General features: G+C 43.5%; 1 protein-coding gene and 1 long non-coding RNA gene across 2 annotated transcripts in view; one reads left to right on the top strand and one right to left on the bottom strand.

The window, feature by feature from the left end:
- Positions 1–18,468, bottom strand: part of LOC134356082 (transcriptional activator GLI3-like) — a 471,736-nt gene that overhangs the window by 61,173 nt on the left and 392,095 nt on the right. Inside the window, exon 8 of the mRNA XM_063066656.1 lies at positions 1,053–1,269. Within this exon, the coding sequence (XP_062922726.1) occupies positions 1,053–1,269 (217 nt within the window). The remainder of the gene's footprint in view (positions 1–1,052; positions 1,270–18,468) is intronic.
- The window catches only part of LOC134356093 (uncharacterized), a 150,297-nt gene that overhangs the window by 101,043 nt on the left and 30,786 nt on the right, over positions 1–18,468 (top strand). The window lies entirely within an intron of this gene.

Genomic DNA, 18,468 nt, shown 5'->3' with positions numbered 1-18,468 from the left:
ACAAAGGAACTGATTGTGGACTTCAGGAAAGGGAAGTTGAAGGGACACACACCAGCCCTCATGGAGGACCCAGTGGTGGAAAGAGTGAGCACCTTTAAGTTTCTTCGACATCTTGGAGGATTGGTCTTGAACCCAACACATTGAAGGAATCATGAAGGCACTCCAGAGGCTCTACTTCATTAGGAATTGGAGGAGAATTGGTATGTTGCCAAAGACTTTGACAAATTTCTATATGGGACATGTCCTCATCAGGGAGGAGGTACAGGATCCTGCAGATTTACGCTCAACAAGTGAGGAACAACTTTTTCCCTCCGTCATCAGGTTTCTGAATGGTCCATGAACCCATGAACACTACCTCATTATTCCTTCTTTTGATACTATTTATTCATTTTATAATTTATACTAACTTCTATGGCTTTGTACTGTACTGTACAAATTTCATGTCGTCTGGGAGTAACGCACAAGGTGCTGGAGGAACTCAGCAAGTCAGGCAGTGTCCATGGAGAGGATGAAGGGACTTGGCCTGAAACCTCCACTGTTTATTCCCCTCCATGGATGCTGCCTGACCTGCTGAGTTCCTCCATCATTATGTGTGTGTTGCTCTGGATTTCCAGGATCTGCAGAATTGCTTGCATATAAGACAGTGATAAAAATAACCTGATTCTAATTCCTTGCAAAACTATTCTCAAACAACATAAATAATAAAGTAAACATTATGCAAACTTTGGTTCCTATTTCTGTGCATTAATGTGGTTTAACATAATCCTTTGAATTGGCCATGTTTCTGAATTATCTGTTACTGTAAGAGCGAAGGGGGTGACAAAACATGGAAAACGTCCACTGCAACCAAGGAAGTCCCCAGTTGTGATGGCTACTTGTACCACTGGACCTAAACTTCTAAGGTCGAGAGAGTGAAACTGCCCCAGTACTTTAAAAACTCTCCTGCATAGGTTTCTTCGTGCCCCGTCATCATCGGATACAACAGACAACCAATTACTCCCCACAAGGGCTTCCAGCACAGTTCCATTAGCACCGTCCCTGTTTTCTCTTACCTGAGCAGGTTCAGATGGACCGGAGGAGATCTGTCCGGGGGCCAGCACGGTGGGCAGGCCTGGCACGTGGCGTTGCGGAGTGAACGTCGGAGCAGGGTGGATGAGAGGAGGACTGTGGCCAAAGGCGGAACCCAGACTTTGCTGGCGGCTCATTATCTGGTGATGCATTTGCTGAATGGCTACTGGAGTGGCAGGGTAGGGAAAGCTGAGGGCAGGACTAGGTAAAAGCAAGGTACAGAAGAGGGTTACCGGGGGATAATCAAAGAAAAATTCCCCCTTGCATGTTCAAATACCGCTGGTTCTGTCAAAGTATATTTAAAACAATTAACATATAGCTCAATTTAATTTAAATATCAAAATAAAGATTAGCTTTACTTGTCACATGTACATCAAACACTGAATATTACAGCACAGTACAGGCCATTCAGCCCACAATGTTGTGCTGACCTTACAACCTACTCCACGATCAATCTATTCCTTCCCTCCTACGTTGTTGTTGTTGTTCCGTTCCGCGCTTTGTGGAGCATCGAGCGGCCGTTTCTTGCCATTTCTTTAGCATTTGTCTAGCTTTTTACAAGGCCTAGTTACTAGCTCAATGCTCAACCCAACAGGGATGGAAAGCGTGCTAGGAGCCGGCCGGATTTGAACCTGGGATCATTTGTCTCGAAGTCCGATGCAGATGACACTACACCACAGTCCAGCGCTTCCTCCTACATATCCCTGCATTCTTCTATTATCCATGTGTCTATTATACAAAAGTTTCTTATATAAAAGTGGCAGGGCATTACAAGAACCCATAAAACCATAAAATATAGGAGCAGAATTAGGTCATTTGGCCCAGCGAGTCTGCTACACCATTTCATCATGGCTGATCCATTTTTCTACTCAGCCCTAAACTCCTGCCTTCTCCCCATATCCCTTCATGCCCTGACCAACCTCTGCCTTAAATATATCCAAAGACTTAGCCTGCGCAGACATGTGTGGCAATGAATTCCACAGATTCACCACTCGGTGGCTAAAGAAATTCCTCCTGATCTCTGTTCCAAAAGGATGCGACTCTATTCTGAGGCTGTGTCCTCTGGTCATTATCTCTCCCACCTTAGGAAACATCCTTTCCACATCCACCCTGTTGAGGCCTTTCAACTTTCAATAGGTTTCAATGAGGTCACCCCTCATTCTTCTGAATTCCAGTGAATATAGGCCCAGAGCCATTAAAATGCTCCTTCTATGACAAGTCCTTCAATCCCAGAATCACTTCCATAAACCTCTTTGAACCCTCTCCAATGTCAGCACATCTTTTCTTAGGTAAGGCGCTCAGAACTGCTCACAGTACTCCAAGTGAGACATTAACATCACATCCTTGCTTTTATATTTTAGTCCTCTTGAAATGAATGCTAACATGCACCATCCTCCGTGTAAAAAACTGACATTCCCCACTATATCTTCTGTAAGGAGTTTGTATGTTCTCCCCATGACCGTGTGGCTTTCTCTGGTTTCCTCCCAAAGACACCTGGGTCAGGATTGGTAATTTGTGGTTCCGGAGGCGTGGTGACACTTGTGGGCTGTCCCCAGCACATCTTCAGACAGCGTTGGTTGGTGACGCAAAGGACACATTTCACCGTATGTTTCGATGTACATTTAATAAGTAATGCTAATCGTTACCATGCAAACAGGTGCTCAGGGTGACCACTGTGAAGAGAGCTCAGGTGTCCCACAAAACTCTTGCTTAGTCGATTCACCATTGCTGAGAAAACTGAACGTTATCTAATAAGAACCTTGAAAATCCCAGATGCAATAAACGTCATTAAAAATATTACTGACTGGAAGCGAGAAATGTTAAACGTTCCCTTACTATTTTTGTTCCCCCATTAATCTTTTACTCCAGAGAAACAGATTTACCGATTAGGCAGATTGTCTAGTTTAGTACTGACTGCAGGCTGCAGTGCTGTAGATGTCTGGTGGACATCTGCAAACTGCCTTTTCCAAAAGCTCCCTTCCAGAAGGTGCTATAGGGCTCTTAAAACAAAACCTTCACATCATCTTAAATGTTTCTTTCCTCTAGTAGTTAATCTGATCAACCATTCTAGTTTCCTTTCCCTTCCACACCTCCCTCAATCTATTACCCAGTCACTCACTGCACTGTAAACAGTTTAATCCAATTTTTATAATGTTGTTTACATTATAAATACATGCTGGTATTTATGTATTTACGCACATTTTATTCCAGATCTGTATTTGTAACTTTATTTATTTATTGGGATACAGTGCAGAATAGGATACAGTTCGATCACTCATACCAACAATGAGAGAAAGACAACTCAGATTCCTGGGACACATCATGCGGAAAGATGAACTAGAAAAACTCACACTCATTGAGGGGAGTAAACCTAGAGGAAGACCTCGGCTTATGTACATCAAAAGCATAGCCAGGTGGCTACACATCGAGGAAATGGAAGACATCCAAAAAACGAAGGATAGATCAATATGGAAAACCATGGTCACCAAAGTCTGCATCGGATATGGTACTTAGACAGACAGACAGACAGACAGTGCAGAACAGGCCCTCCCAGCCCTTCGAGATGCACCACCCAGCAATCCCCCGATTTAATCCCAGCCTGATCATGGGTCGATTTACAGTGACCAGTTAACTATTAACCGGTATGTCTTTGGACTGTGGGAGGAAACCAGAGCACCCAGAGGAAACCCATGCAGTCATGGGGAGAAGGTACAAAGTCCTTGCAGGAATTAAACCCGGGTTGCTGGTACTGTAAGGCATTGTGCTAGCTACTACACTATGTCACTCTGTATAATTGCTGAATATTTTTCATTGTATGTAATGCCAACACACCACAGCAATTTCAACCACATTTATATTGCTCTTTACATTTTACATGAAGGTACGTATGTATTTATGAACATTTTATTCCATGAAAAAGGATCTAGTGCTTTCCTGGCATATATGACAAATTAACTCATCTCGGACTTCCAGCTGGGTACAAGTATTGATTATAACTGACATTTCAATGACAAACTCCATCTAGTCCGGTGGTACTTAGCAAATAACACTAGACGAAAAGAATTTTAACAAAGACGAAAGTCCCATTCTAAACAAGAACTGGAATTTGATTGTAAACAAGCCAGGGGGAGTGGAAACCTGATTGGATGAGGACTGACCAATCAGAAGGGATGGACGATGGGGATATAAAATTTCTATGGGTTCCAGCACATGTAGGGGTGAAGGGGAATGAGAGGGTGGATGAGTTGGCATAGAGGGCGTTAAAGAAAGAAAATATAGAAATGCACATTAGTATCAGTAAAGCAGAGGTTAAGTGTGTAATCTGGGAAAAAATCAACCAAATGTGGCAAGAAAGATGGGACAGGGAGGGGAAAGGGAGGCATTTACATCAAAACAAAAAAGTGTTGCAGGTAACAAACAACAGGAATTCTGCAGATGCTGGAAATTCAAGCAACATACATCAAAGTTGCTGGTGAACGCAGCAGGCCAGGCAGCATCTATAGGAAGAAGCGCAGTCGACGTTTCAGGCCGAGACCCTTCGTCCAAGTGTTGCAGGTACTAGGGTAGGTGGTGGATACAGAAGAGAGGAGACCGTGTGGACTAGGTTAAGGCTGGGACACTGAGCATTAAACAAAACATTGAAAATGATTGAGAAACACCAGACAGGATTGTGTGAGGAATGTCAGGAAGAGGAGTCAGTAGAACATGTAGTTCTGAGTTGCAGGAAGTATGGGATACAGAGACAGACGATGAGAATTAATCTAAGGGAATTGGGGGTGCAGGAATTCACATTAAAAGGGTTGCTGGGCATGGGTGAAAGAGCACAGGTCAGGGCATTTTTAGCTTTCTTAAGGGGTACAGGGGTTTTTTATAGGATATGATGAATAAGCAGGAATAGGGTACTAGGATAGCCAAAATGGAAGGATAAAATGTAGGGTATATATGTGTGTATGATTGTGTGAAGGAATTTGGAATGTAAGTCTATTGCACATTGTGGAGCAGAAGGTGGTGGTAATGCAGCATTAAGCTGGGTGCCAACTGCCGTAAAACAAGAAGAAGAAGAAGAAGAAGAAGAAGAAGAAGAAGAAGAAGAAGAAGAAGAAGAAGAAGAAGAAGGAGAAGATGATGATGCCCAGGCATCATCCCTGATGAAGATGGCACAGTTTGTCATTGGCACGTAGGTTATAATCGATACCCGTACATAATAATCTGTATAATTATTAAATGTTTTTGTTGCATGTTACGCCAAACACATCACATCAATTTGCAAACACACGTAAATGTATATGGCGAATAAAGTTGATCCTTGATCCTTTGACAAGATTTATTGGGCTCCACGGTGGCCCAATTACAGCTCCTGGCTTTGGAGTTTGGACTACAAACCCAGCATCCTCTGTAAGGAGTCTCCGTACATCCTCCCTGTCGAATGCATGGATTTTCTCCAGTTTCTTCCATAGTCCAAAGATATACCGGTTTAGGTTAATTGTTCACTGTAAATTGTCCCACGGTTAGCTTAGGGTTAAATTGGGGTTGTTGGGGGTTGCTGGGCGGTGTGGTTCAAAGGGTAGGAAGGGCCTATTCCATAATGTATCTCTGAATGAACTCACTATGCCCTCTACTCTCAGGTGAATGCATAGAATTCCACGGAACATTCTGAGCAAGAATAAGAAGAATAACCCACAGTTCAACAAGAATAAGGCACAATGTTTGTCACAAATAATTTATTCCTATAATAATGTGACCAGAACTGAACACAACACTTGGAGTATTTCTATGGAATTTCACAGTACGTGGGCACGTGGCCAAGTGGTTAAGGCATTGGACTAGCGACCTGAAGGTCGTGAGTTCGAGCCCCCAGCCGAGGCAATGGTTGTGTCCTTGAGCAAGGCACTTAATCACACATTGCTCTGCAACGACACTGGTGCCAAGCTGTATGGGTCCTAATGCCCTTCCCTTGGACAACATTGGTGTCATGGAGAGGGGAGACTTGCAGCATGGGCAACTGCTGGTCTTCCATACAACCTTGCCCAGGCCTGTGCCCTGGACTTTCCAGGCGCAGATCCATGGTCTCGCAAAACTAATGGATGCCTTTGAATTGGCCTTCATTAGTCAGGGGATTGAGTACAAGAGCCACAAGGTAATGTTGATGATGATAACGTTGATGATGATGATGATGACGACGTTGACTCAGGCCTGAGAGGCCAGTGCCAGGCACCTTCATGCCTTACAAGGCGCAGTTTGAAAGCTGTGTGGGGCACCACTCCTCACACAGACATTTCGGAGTTTTATTTTACGAGGCCAAGTTGCAAGCTCGACATCAACCAGGCGTGGATGGAGAGCACGCACGGGGGCTGTCTGTCACTGGATCGAACTCGGGAACCTCTATTCTCGAGCCCGGCGCTGATCTCACTGCGCCACCAGCCGACCATGTTAATGTTACAGTTCTGTAAAACCCTGGTTAGACCACACTTGGACCACACTGTGTTCAGTTCTGGTCACCTCACTATAGGAAGGATGTGGAAGCTTAAGAAAGGGTGCAGAGGAGATTTAGTAGGATGATGTTTAGACGAGGGCGTATCTTCTGAGCGAGCCATGGCTTTTCCCTTTGGGGCAAAGGAGGATGAGAGGTGAATTGATAGAGGTGTACAAGATGATAAGATAATTAAGGGATAGATCAATAGACAGCTAGTCCCTTTTTCCTAGGGCATAAATGGCTAAGATGAGTGGGCATAATTTTAAGGTGATTGGAGGAAAGTATGAGGGGGGGGATACCAGAGGTATTCCCTCCCCCTCATACTTTCCTCCAATCACCTTAAAATTATGCCCACTCATCTTTTACACAGTTTTTTTACACAGAGAATGGTGGGTTTGTGGAACGTACTGCCAAGGTGATGGTAAAGGCAGATTCGTTAGAACAGGAGTTCATGGAACCATTGAGCCATTGAGTCAACTATGAAAAGGTGCAACACAAAGTACTGGAGGAACTTAGTATATCAGACAGCATCTATGGAGAGGAATAAACAGCTGATGTTTTGGGTTGAGCCCCTTCATCAGGACTGGAAAGAAAGGGGGAAGAAAGAATAAGAAGATGTGGGGAGGGATGGAGTTCATGCTGGCAGGTGATAGGTGAGGGGGATGGTGGTCAGTGGTAAGGGGATGAAATAGATAGGAAGAAAAGGTAAAGAGCTGAAGAAGATGTGGAGAACAATGGACCATGGAAGAAAGGGAAAGAGGAAGGTAACCAAAGAGTGGTGATGGGTAGGTGAGGAGAAGGGATGAGAGTGAAACTAGAAGGGGAATTGAAAAAGTCAGAAATTACTGTAAGTTAAAGAAATTGATGTTCATGTCATCATATTGGAGGCTACCCAGATGGAATATGAGGTGTTGCTCCTCCAACCTGAGTGTGGCCTCACTGAGGCAGCAGAGGAGGCCATGGACTGACATATCAGAATGGGAATGGGCAGTCAAATGAAGTGGTTTTAATTTATTATAACACAATGAGAATGGACTTCAGTAGGGTGACCACAATGCTTCACAGTACAGGTGACACAGATTCAATTCCCACCGCTGCCTGTAGGAATTTGCACGTGCCCCCTGAGACCACCTGGATTTCCTCTGGATACTCTGGTTTCCTCCTACAGTTCAAAGACATACCGGTTGCTAGGTTAGTTGGTCATTGTAAATTGATCAGGCTAGGGTTAGGCTAGGGTTAAATTGGGGGATGGCTGGGGCAGTGTGGCTTGAAGGGCCAGAAAGGCCTGTTCCATGCTTTATCTCAATAAATAAATAATAAATAATAAAAATAGTAATTTTTAACCAATTTCTGTGATGGAATAGCAGCAAGGTATGGAAGATATCAGGGATTCAGCTCAGGGCTAACAGCCCTGACTGGTAAAGCAAAACTGTTACAGAAACAACAATGAAGAACTCTTCTACATCTGAGTACGGCGGTATTCCTGAGTCTCCACCTGGGACTCGCATGACTGACAGTAGTTAAAACCAAGAGGAAGCTACTGACACGATGAAGGAAGCCCTGAACACCCCCCAGAGATGGAGGACCTTCAGTGCTGCCCTAAACATCAGTGGTGTAACTGGCAGTAAGTAAGTAACTAACTTTACTTTGACTTGACTGATTGTATTTAACAGTGGGAACAGAGAGCTTGTTGAAATATATTGTACTGATCAACCATTCCAAGGACAGAGGTGACTCTGACCGCCATTTTGGAAGACAGCTCATAAGCTGCTTACAAAACTTTGAACAAAATTCAGCTGCTCCAATTTTACCCACGTGGGTACATATGGATTGCAGGAATCAAATCTCAATTAAAAACTGAAATTTCATTATGAGGTCATAGAAATTAACAATCAAAAGAGCAACAAATTAAACATTCTTTCCATTAAAATGTATTGCCAAGGTTACACAACATTAACTGCCAGCTAATTAGGATATTTTTCAAATTCCATTCTGCCAAAAATTAGCAACTGCAGGGCAAAAGGCTGTTGATTTAATGTCAGTGAGGTAGATTATTACATATACACTCAGTGGGCACTTTATTAAGTACGCCTGTACAGATGCTTGTTAAAGCAAATATCTAGTCAGCCAATCATGTGGCAACAACTCAACGCACAAAAGCATGCAGACATGGTCAAGACGTTCAGTTGTTCAGACCAAACATCAAAATGAGGAAGAAATGTGATCAAAGTGACTTTGACCATGGAATGATTATTGGTGCCAGATGGGTGGTTTGAGTATCTCAGAAACTGCTGATCTCCTGGGATTTCCATGCACAAGAGTCTCTAGAGCAGGGGTTCGCAATCTTTTTTATGCCGTGGACCAATATCATTAAGCAAGGGGTCTGTGGATCCCAGGATGGGAACCATTGACAGTTTACAGTGAATGATGCAAAAAAAAAGCAGTGAGTAGTAGCCCTGTGGGCGAAAATAGGAGAGTTCAGAGGAGAATGGCTAGGCTGATTCATGCTGAGAGGAAGGCAATAGTAACTCAAATAATCACGTATTACAACAGTGGTGGCAGAAGAGCACCTCTGAACACACAACACATCAAACCTTGAAGTGGATGGGCTACAGCAGCAGAAGATCACAAACATACACTGTCAGTGGTGACTTTATTAAGTACAGGAGGTACCTAATAATGTGGCCACTGAGTATTTCATTTTCCACTTAATGTGGTACATTTCAGTGCTGGTGTGAACTAAGTCGTTCCATATGTCTCTAGATCTTATTACAAAGAGAAAAAAAATCAATCATTTTAATCTGTTGCGAGCTTCGTGTTGTCATATCACTCATTCACTTGTGAAAACAGAAAGCTCAGGCCATGCAGAGTGTCAGCGACAGAATTTCCATCAGACTTGTTTAGTTAACGCATTGATGGATTAACCTCTTCACTGTGAAACTGCCTAAATTGGTGATCAATGGGTTTCAATGATAGACTATTCCCCCGGGAAGGTCTTTCTCCCCCTCCTTGAATTAAATGTCATTAAATGTCTATTAAAGCACATTACATATGCTAATACCTGTCATCACTTCATTAGTCGGCAGCGATCTCAGACCCATTGTTAGACAATGCTGCAGTCTACATAATGCTTATATTGGTTGTCAAAACCAGTTAGCACTACATAATGTCACAACTCTATTCCACCCTGCTATCTATTCATTTACCAAACTCTACTCATTCCGAAGATAAAGATTAGCTTTATTTGTCATATGTATATCGAAACATCAAGAATGCATCGTTGGTGTCGGCATTTGCGATGTGCTGGAGTGGGGGTGTCTGTTCATAAGTGTCGCCACACTTCCAGCACCAACTTAGCATGCCCACTACAGCTAACCGTACACACTTAGACCGTGGGAGGGAGCCGGCGCACCCTGAGAAAACCCACGCGGTCACGGGGAGAAGGTATAAATTCCTCACTTCTCTTAAATATTGCAATCAATCCCACATCCACCACTTCCACTGGCAGCTCGTTCCACACTCGCACCGCCAGCTGAGTGAAGAAACCCCTCCCCCTCAGGTTCTCCTTAAGTCAATGATACCCCTCATAATTTTGTATACTTCACTCACATCTCCCCCTGTTCTCCTACACTTCAGAAAATACAGTCCTAACCTATTCAACCTTTCCCCATAACTCAGGTCCTCAAGTTCTGGCAATATCTATCAGGCATGTTACCCTCAAGGGTAAAGGTTACAGGGGTCTTGGCCCGAAACGTTGACTGTTCACTCTTTTCCATAGATGCTGCCTGGCCTGCTGAGTTCCTCCAGAATTTGTGTGTGATCCTCATAAATTTTCTCTGCACTCTTTCTTTCTTATTTATATCTTTCCTGTAGGTTGGTGACCAAACTGCACACAATACTCCAAATTAGACCTCACTAGTATTATAGAATTTCAACATAACATCCCAAACCATGCACTCAATACTTTGATTTATTAAGTCCAATTATGACCCCATCTCCCTGTGCCACCACTTTTGAGGGCTTATGGTTGTGTATTCCTGGATCCCTCAGTTCACTCACACTCCGTTATCATTCAATGTGCAACGTGTGGTATAATTAGAAAGCTTGGAGAGCTTGAGCACGACCATATTACAGCAAACAAAAGGTCTGCATTTGTCCTCTCTGCCTTGCGATCAGCCCGCAGTAATGGTGAGATAAGATCGATAAGCCACAAAACCTCCAGAAGGTGGTGCCCTTGCTCTTGTGCACTTCAACATTTGTACGAGCAACACTCCTGCCCAAATGTTGAGGGAATTTTGTTTACATTAATGATGAGGTAAATGTAACACAGGTAAAAACCTACCACAGTATAAGAACTTGGAGGACACATCGACAGCAGAGCTAACTTCAGGCATGGAGGCTATGACCAAATCCAGCCATCAGGAACATCTTCAACAGGTAGGGGCCTCAAGAAAGGCAGCATCCTCACCATTCGGGACTACCCTCTTCTTGAAGGAAGTACCGCACTGGTAGTAACAAGAGTGTGAAGACCTGCACTCAATGATTTCGGAACATCTTGTCCTCCACCATTAGATTTCTGAACGATGCATGAACCCACGAACACTTCCTCGTTAATCCTCTCTTTTTTTTGCACTTTTTATTTATTTTGTAAATTATGGTAATTTTTATGTATTTCTGTCGCAAAACAACCTATTTCATGATGCATGTAAGTGAATGTAAACCTGATTCTGTTTCTGAAAGTCAATGGTTACTGCATTCCATCTCCTAAACTCTCTGGAAACTGTAACACCCAATACTACTTTCCAAAGAGAGAAAATGCATTAGGATCCAATGGAGTAAACTATAATTTATTCATGCACCTGGAATTAGACCACAAGGCCAAAAGACAAAGGAGCAGAGCTAGGCCATTCAGCCCATTAAATCTGCTACATCATTCCATTATGGCTGATTTTTTTTATCCCTCTCAACCCTATTCTTGTGTCTTCCCCTCATAACCTTTAACATCCTGACTAATCAAGAACCTGTCAACATCAGTTTTAAATATACCTAATGACTTGGCTTCCACGTCCATCTGTGGCAATAAATTCTACAGATTCCCCACCTGCTGATTGAAGAAATTCCTCCCAAACATGCTCCCCATGTCTACTCTGTCTGGGCCTTCCAATACTTGATAGGTATCAAGTGTGCCATCCGTACCATGTGCCATGCTACCTGGTTTGCCCTCCCAAAGTGCAACATCTGTGCCGTACTTTCCTATGACTCTGACTCCTATGACCACACACTTGTCAGCATTAAATTCTGTCTGCCATTTCTGCAGTTAATCCAGATCCCATTGCAAGCTTTGATAGTCTTCCTTGCCGTCCACTACACCCTAATCTTGGTGTCAGCCGCTAAATTGCTGATCCATTTCACCATGTCACCATCCAGGTCATTCATATACTATAGACGACATCCCCATCAATCGTCTAAACTCCAGTGAGTTCAGGACTACAGCCAGTAAATGCTCCCCATATATTAACTCTTTAATTCCCGGTTTAATTTTGCTTGTCATACGAAGTTACTTGTTGCCTTCCTGTCAGCTTGACCTAGTCTGGCCATTCTCCTCTGACCTCTCCCATTAACAAGGCATTTTCACCCACAGAACTGCTGCTCACTGGATGTTTTGTCATTTTTCACACCATTTTCTGCAAACTCTAGAGACTGTTGTGAGTGAAAATCCCAGGAGATCAGCAGTTTCTGAGGCACTCAAACCCCCCTGTCTGGCATCAACAATCATCCACCAGTTAAAGTCACTTAATATCACATTTCTTCCCCACTCTGATATTTGGTCTGAACAACAACTGAACTCTTGCCCATGTCTGCATGCTTTTATGCACTGAGTTGGTGCCACATGGTTGGCTGATGAGATATTTGCATTAACAAGCAGGTGTACCTAATAAAATGGCCTTTGAGTGTTGTTCAGCAATTTATTTAAAGACATGCACAGGTATCAGCAGTGAGGTCATGGACTGAATACAGATACAGAGGAAGAGGTGCTTGCTGTCTTGAGGCAAATTAGGGTGGATAAATCCCCAGGGCCTGACAACATGTTCCCTCAGACCCTGCAAGTGCAGAAATTGCAGGGGCCCCAGCAAGACATTTAAGATGTCTTTAGGCATGTGTGAGGTGTCAAAGGATTTGAAGTTAATTAATGTTGTATCATTGTTTAAGAAAGGCTCGAAGAATAAGCCAGAAAATTATAGGCCAGTGAGCCTGACATCAGTAGTCGGTAAGTTATTAGAAGGTTTTGTAAGGGACTTGATAGATATAGACCGATTTAAGGATAGTCAGCATGGCTTCATGCACGGTAGGTTGTGTCTAACCAATCTTATAGAGATTTTTGAGGAAATTACCAAGAAAGTTGGTGCAGGCAAGCCAGTGAATTTTGAAGGCATTCGATAAGGTCCCGCTTGGGAGGTTGGTCAGGAAGGCTCGGTCGCTTGCCATTCAAGATGAGGTAGCAAATTGGATTAGGCATTGGCTTTGTGGGAGAAGCCAGAGAGTGGTAATAGAGGGTTGCCTCTCTGACTGGAAGCTTGTGACTAGTGGTATGCCACAGGGATCGGTGCTGGGTCCATTGTTGTTTGTTGTCTATAGTATATGAATGATCTGGATGATAATATGGTGAAATGGATCAGCAACTTAGTGGACGACACCAAGACTGGGGTGTAGTGGACAGCAAGGAAGACTATCAAAGCTTGCAATGGGATCTGGATCAATTGCAGAAATAGGCTGAAAAATAACAGCCAGAATATAAAGCCGATAAGTGTGTGGTCATAGGAGTCAGAGTCATAGAAAAGTACGGCACAGATGTTGCACTTTGGGAGGACAGATCAGGTAGCATGGCACACAGTGCAGTAGGTACTGAGGTGTGCAGTAGAACAGAGGGTTCTGAGAATACAGATCCATAATTCCTTTAAGGTGGCATCACAGGTAGATAGGGTTGTAAAGAAAGATTTTGGCACATTGGCCTTCATAAATCATAGTCATAGTCATAGTCATACTTTATTAATCCCGTGTGAAATTGGTTTTCGTTACAGTTGCTCCATAAATAATAGTAATAGAACCATAAATAGTTAAATAGTAATATGTAAATTATGCCAGTAAATTATGAAATAAGTCCAGGACTATTGGCTCAGGATGTCTGACGCTCCAAGGGAGGAGTTGTAAAGTTTGATGGCCACAGGCAGGAATGACTTCCTATGACGCTCTGTGTTGCAACTCGGTGGAATGAGTCTCTGGCTGAATGTACTCCTGTGCCCACCCAGTACATTATGTAGCGGATGGGAGACATTGACCAAGATGGCATGCAACTTAGACAGCATCCTCTTTTCAGACACCACCGTCAGAGAGTCCAGTTCCATCCCCACAACATCACTGGCCTTATGAATGAGTTTGTTGATTCTGTTGGTGTCTGCCACCCTCAGCCTACTGCCCTAGCACACAACAGCAAACATGATAGCACTGGCCACCACAGACTCGTAGAACATCCTCAGCATCGTCCGGCAGATGTTAAAGGACCTCAGTCTCCTCAGGAAATAGAGACGGCTCTGACCCTTCAAATCAAAGTATTGAGTACAGGAGCTGGGACGATATGTTGAAGTTGTATAAGATGTTGGTGAGGCCTTATTTGGAGTATTGTTGGATTATTTGGAGTATTGAAGTATTGCTTTGGTCACCTACCTACAGGAAAGATGTCAATAAGATTGAAAGTGTGCAGGGAAAATTTACGAGGATGTGGCCAGGACCTGAGGTATGAGGAAAGTTGGAATAGGTTAGGACTTAAATTCCTAGAGTGTAGAAGAATGAGAGGAGATTTGATAGAGGTATACAAAATTATGAGGGGTATGGATAGGGTAAATGGAAGCCAGCTATTTTCCACTGAAATTGGGTGAGACTAGAATTAGAGGTTATGGGCTAAGGGTGAAAGGTGAAATGTTTAAAGGGAACATTAGGGGGAATTTCTTCACCAAAAGGGTGGCGAGAGTGTGGAACAAGCTGCTAGTGGAAGTGCTAGATGCAGGTTCAATTTCAACATTTAAGAGAAATTTGGATGTGTTCATGGATGGGAGGGATGCAAAGGGCTATGGTCTGGGAGCAGGTCAATGGGACTAGGCAGATTAATAGTTTAGCATGGACTGGATTTGCTGAAGGACTTGTTTCTGTGCTGTAGTGTTCTATGATTCTAATTAGATTAGATTAGATTCAACTTTATTGTCATTGTGCCAAGTACAGATACAAAGCCAATGAAATGCACTTAGCATCTGACCAGAAATGCAAAGACTAGTGTTATTTACAAAATAACTGCAAATAAAAAAGTGCTACAGCACACAAATATAAAAGTACTGAGACAGTACAATATGGGTGTAATACTGCTTAGCGCTGTGATGTGAGGTTCAGCAGTGCCACAGCCTCAGGGAAGAAGCTCTTCCTGTGCCTGCTGGTGTGGGAGCGGAGGCTCCTGTAGTGCCTACCGGATGGGAGGAAAGTAAAAAGTGCTTTTCGCCCTGCCCAGGCAGCGTTTATGTTCTCAATGGTGGGCAATTGGGTGCCGATAATCCGCTGGGCAGTTTTCACCACACGCTGGAGTGCTTTGCCGTCTGATATGGGACAATTGCGATACCACACTGAGATGCAGTTGGTGAGTATGCTCTCAATGGTACAGCGGTAAAAGTCTGTCAGTATCCTGGGACAGAGGTGAGCTTCCTTCATGCTCCGCAGGAAATAAAGGCACTGTTGTGCCTTTTTGATCAGGATAGAGGGGTTCAGGGACCAGGTGAGATCCTTGGAAATGTGGACACCAAGGAATTATGAAGAAGGCACGCCAGCAGCTGATTACTATTTAATTTGTAGGAACATCAAAGGTTATGGGGAGAAGGCAGGAGGATGAGGCTGAGAGGGAAAATGATAAGTAAACTCGATGGGTCAAGCGGTCTAATTTTCCTCCTATGCCTTATGGTCTTCACAATTTGCGAGAAGCTGTGACATAGATCCCACCCCTGGGTCTGGGTCAGTGGCTCTGTAACATTTACTCTGCTACCATGCTACCCCTATATGGAAAGCTGTCTCAGTCTACTTCTTAAATATTGAAAGTTTAGCTTCATTTATCATATGTACATCAAAATACGGAAACATACAGTGAAATGTATTACTTGCATCGGTGATATGCCGGGGGCAGCCCACAAGGTTCACGCACTTTAGCACCAACAGAGCATGGTCTCAACATACTAACCCTAACCCCTACATTTTGGAATATGGGAGGAAACCAGAGCACCTGGAGGAAACCCATGCGGTCACGGGGAGAATGTACAAAGTGCTTACCGACAGCGGTGAAGCTAAACTTGGGCCACTGGCGCTGTAATAACGTTACGCTGACCGCTATGCTACCGTATCACGGCGGCCAGAGAAATGTGGCCAATCATTGCACATATCAAAAATGAAACCATCTTCTGTCTCTGAACAGAGCAACATAGATAAAATACCGGACTATATTATAACATGCCTTTGACACAAATTTGATGGAGATCTCTTCGAGAAGGACTCCCATCTTCAAAAAAACCGTACAGCAGTGAAAGTTCAATTCATTGATTTTTCTTCTGTGATAAACAATGTTGCAAAGGGGATTAGCATAGAAACATAGAAACCCTACAGCACAATACAGGCCCTTCGGCCCACAAAGTTGTGCCGAACATATCCCTACCTTAGAAATTACCAGACTTCCCCACAGCTCTCTATTTTTCTAAGCCCCATGTACCTATCTAAAAGTCTCTTAAAAGATCCTATCGTATCCGCCTTCACCACCGTTGCTGGCAGCCCATTCCACACACTCTCCACTCTCTGAGTAAAAAACTTATCCCTGACATCTCTGCACCTGCTCCCAAGCACCTTAAACCTGTGTCCTCCTGTGGCAACCATTTCAGCCCTGGGAAAAAGCCTCTGACTTTCCACATGATCAATGCCTCTCATAATCTTATACACCTCTATCAGGTCACCTCTCATCCTCCATTGCTCCAAGGTGAAAAGGCCAAGTCCACTCAACCTGTTTTCATAAGGCATGCTCCTCAATCCAGGCAACATCCGTGTAAATCTCCCCTGCACTCTTTCTATGGCTTCCACATCCTTCCTGTAGTGAGGCAACCAGAACTGAGCACAGTACTCCAAGTGCGATCTGACCAGGGTCCTATATAGCTGCAACATTACCTCTGGGCTCCTAAATTCAATTCCATGATTAATGAAGGCCAATACACAGTATGCCTTCTTAACCACAGAGTCAATCTGCGCAGCTGCTTTGAGCGTCCTATGGACTTGGACCCCAAGATCCCTCTGATCCTCCACACTGCCAAGAGTCTTACCATTAATACTATATTCTGCAATCATATTTGACCAACCAAAATGAACCACTTCACACTTATCTGGATTGAACTCCATCTGCCACTTCTCAGCCCAGTTTTGCATTCTATCAATTTCCCGCTGTAACCTCTGTCAGCCCTCCACACTATCTACAACACCTCCAACCTTAGTGTAATCAGCAAACTTATAAACCCATCCCTCCACTTCCTCATCCAGGTCATTTATAAAAATCACGAAGAGTAAGGGTCCCAGAACAGATTCCTGAGGCACATCACTGGTCACCGACCTCCATGCAGAATATGACCTGTCTACAACCACTCTTTGCCTTCTGTGGTCAAGTCAGTTCTGGATCCACAAAGCAATGTCCCTTTGGATTCCATGCCTCTTTACTTTCTCAATAAGCCTTGCATGGGGTACCTTATCAAATGCCTTGCTGAAATCCATATACACTACATCTATTGCTCTTCCTTCATCAATTTGTTTCGTCACATCCTCAAAAAATTCAATCAGGCTTGTAAGGCATGACCTGCCCTTGACAAAGCCATGCTGACTATTCCTAATCATTTTATATCTCTCCGAATGTTCATAAATCCTGCCTCTCAGGATCTTCTCCATCCAATTTACCAACCACTGAAGTAAGACTCACTGGTCTATAATTTCCTAGGTTATCTCTACTCCCTTTCTTGAATAAAGGAACAACATCCACAACCCTCCAATCCTCTGGAACCTCTTCCGTCCCCATTGATGATTCAAAGATCATCGCCAGAGGCTCAACAATCTCCTTCCTCGCCTCCCACAGTAGCATGGGGTATATCTCATCCGGTCCCGGCGACTTATCCAACTTGATGCTTTCCAAAAGCTCCAGCACATCCTCTTTCTTAATATCTACATGCTCAAGCTTTTCAGTCTGCTGCAAGTCAGCACTACAATCACCAAGATCCTTTTCCATAGTGAATACTGAAGTAAAGTATTCATTAAGTACTTTTGCTATTTCCTCCGATTCCATACACACTTTCCCATTGTCACACTTAATAGGTTCTTCACATCTTATCCTTTTGCTCTGCACATACTTGTAGAATGCCTTGGGGTTTTCCTTAATCCTGCCCGCCAATGCTCATGGCCCCTTCTGGCTCTCCTAATTTCCTTTTCAAGCTCCTTCCTGTAAGCCTTATAATCTTCCAGATCCCTAACATTACCTAACTCTCTGAATGTTTTGTAAGCTTTTCTTTTCTTCTTGACTAGATTTATTACAGCCTTTGTACATCACAGTTCCTGTACCCTACCATAACTTCCCTGTCTCATTGGAACGTACCAATGCAGAACTCCACACAAATATCCCCTGAACATTTGCCACATTTCTTCCGTACTTTTCTCTGAGAACATCTGTTACCAATTTAAGCTTCCAATTTCCTGCCTGATAGCCTCATAGTTCCCCTTACTCCAATTAAACACTTTTCTAACTTGTCTGTTCCTATCTCTCTCCAATGCTATTGTAAAGGAGATAGAATTATGATCACTATCTCCAAAATGCTCTCCCA

The sequence above is a fragment of the Mobula hypostoma genome, chromosome 1, assembly GCF_963921235.1.
Source record: "Mobula hypostoma chromosome 1, sMobHyp1.1, whole genome shotgun sequence".
Classification (NCBI taxonomy): domain Eukaryota; kingdom Metazoa; phylum Chordata; class Chondrichthyes; order Myliobatiformes; family Myliobatidae; genus Mobula; species Mobula hypostoma.
Note: the sequence above shows the minus strand (reverse complement) of the source record. Positions and strands in the feature narration are given on the sequence as shown.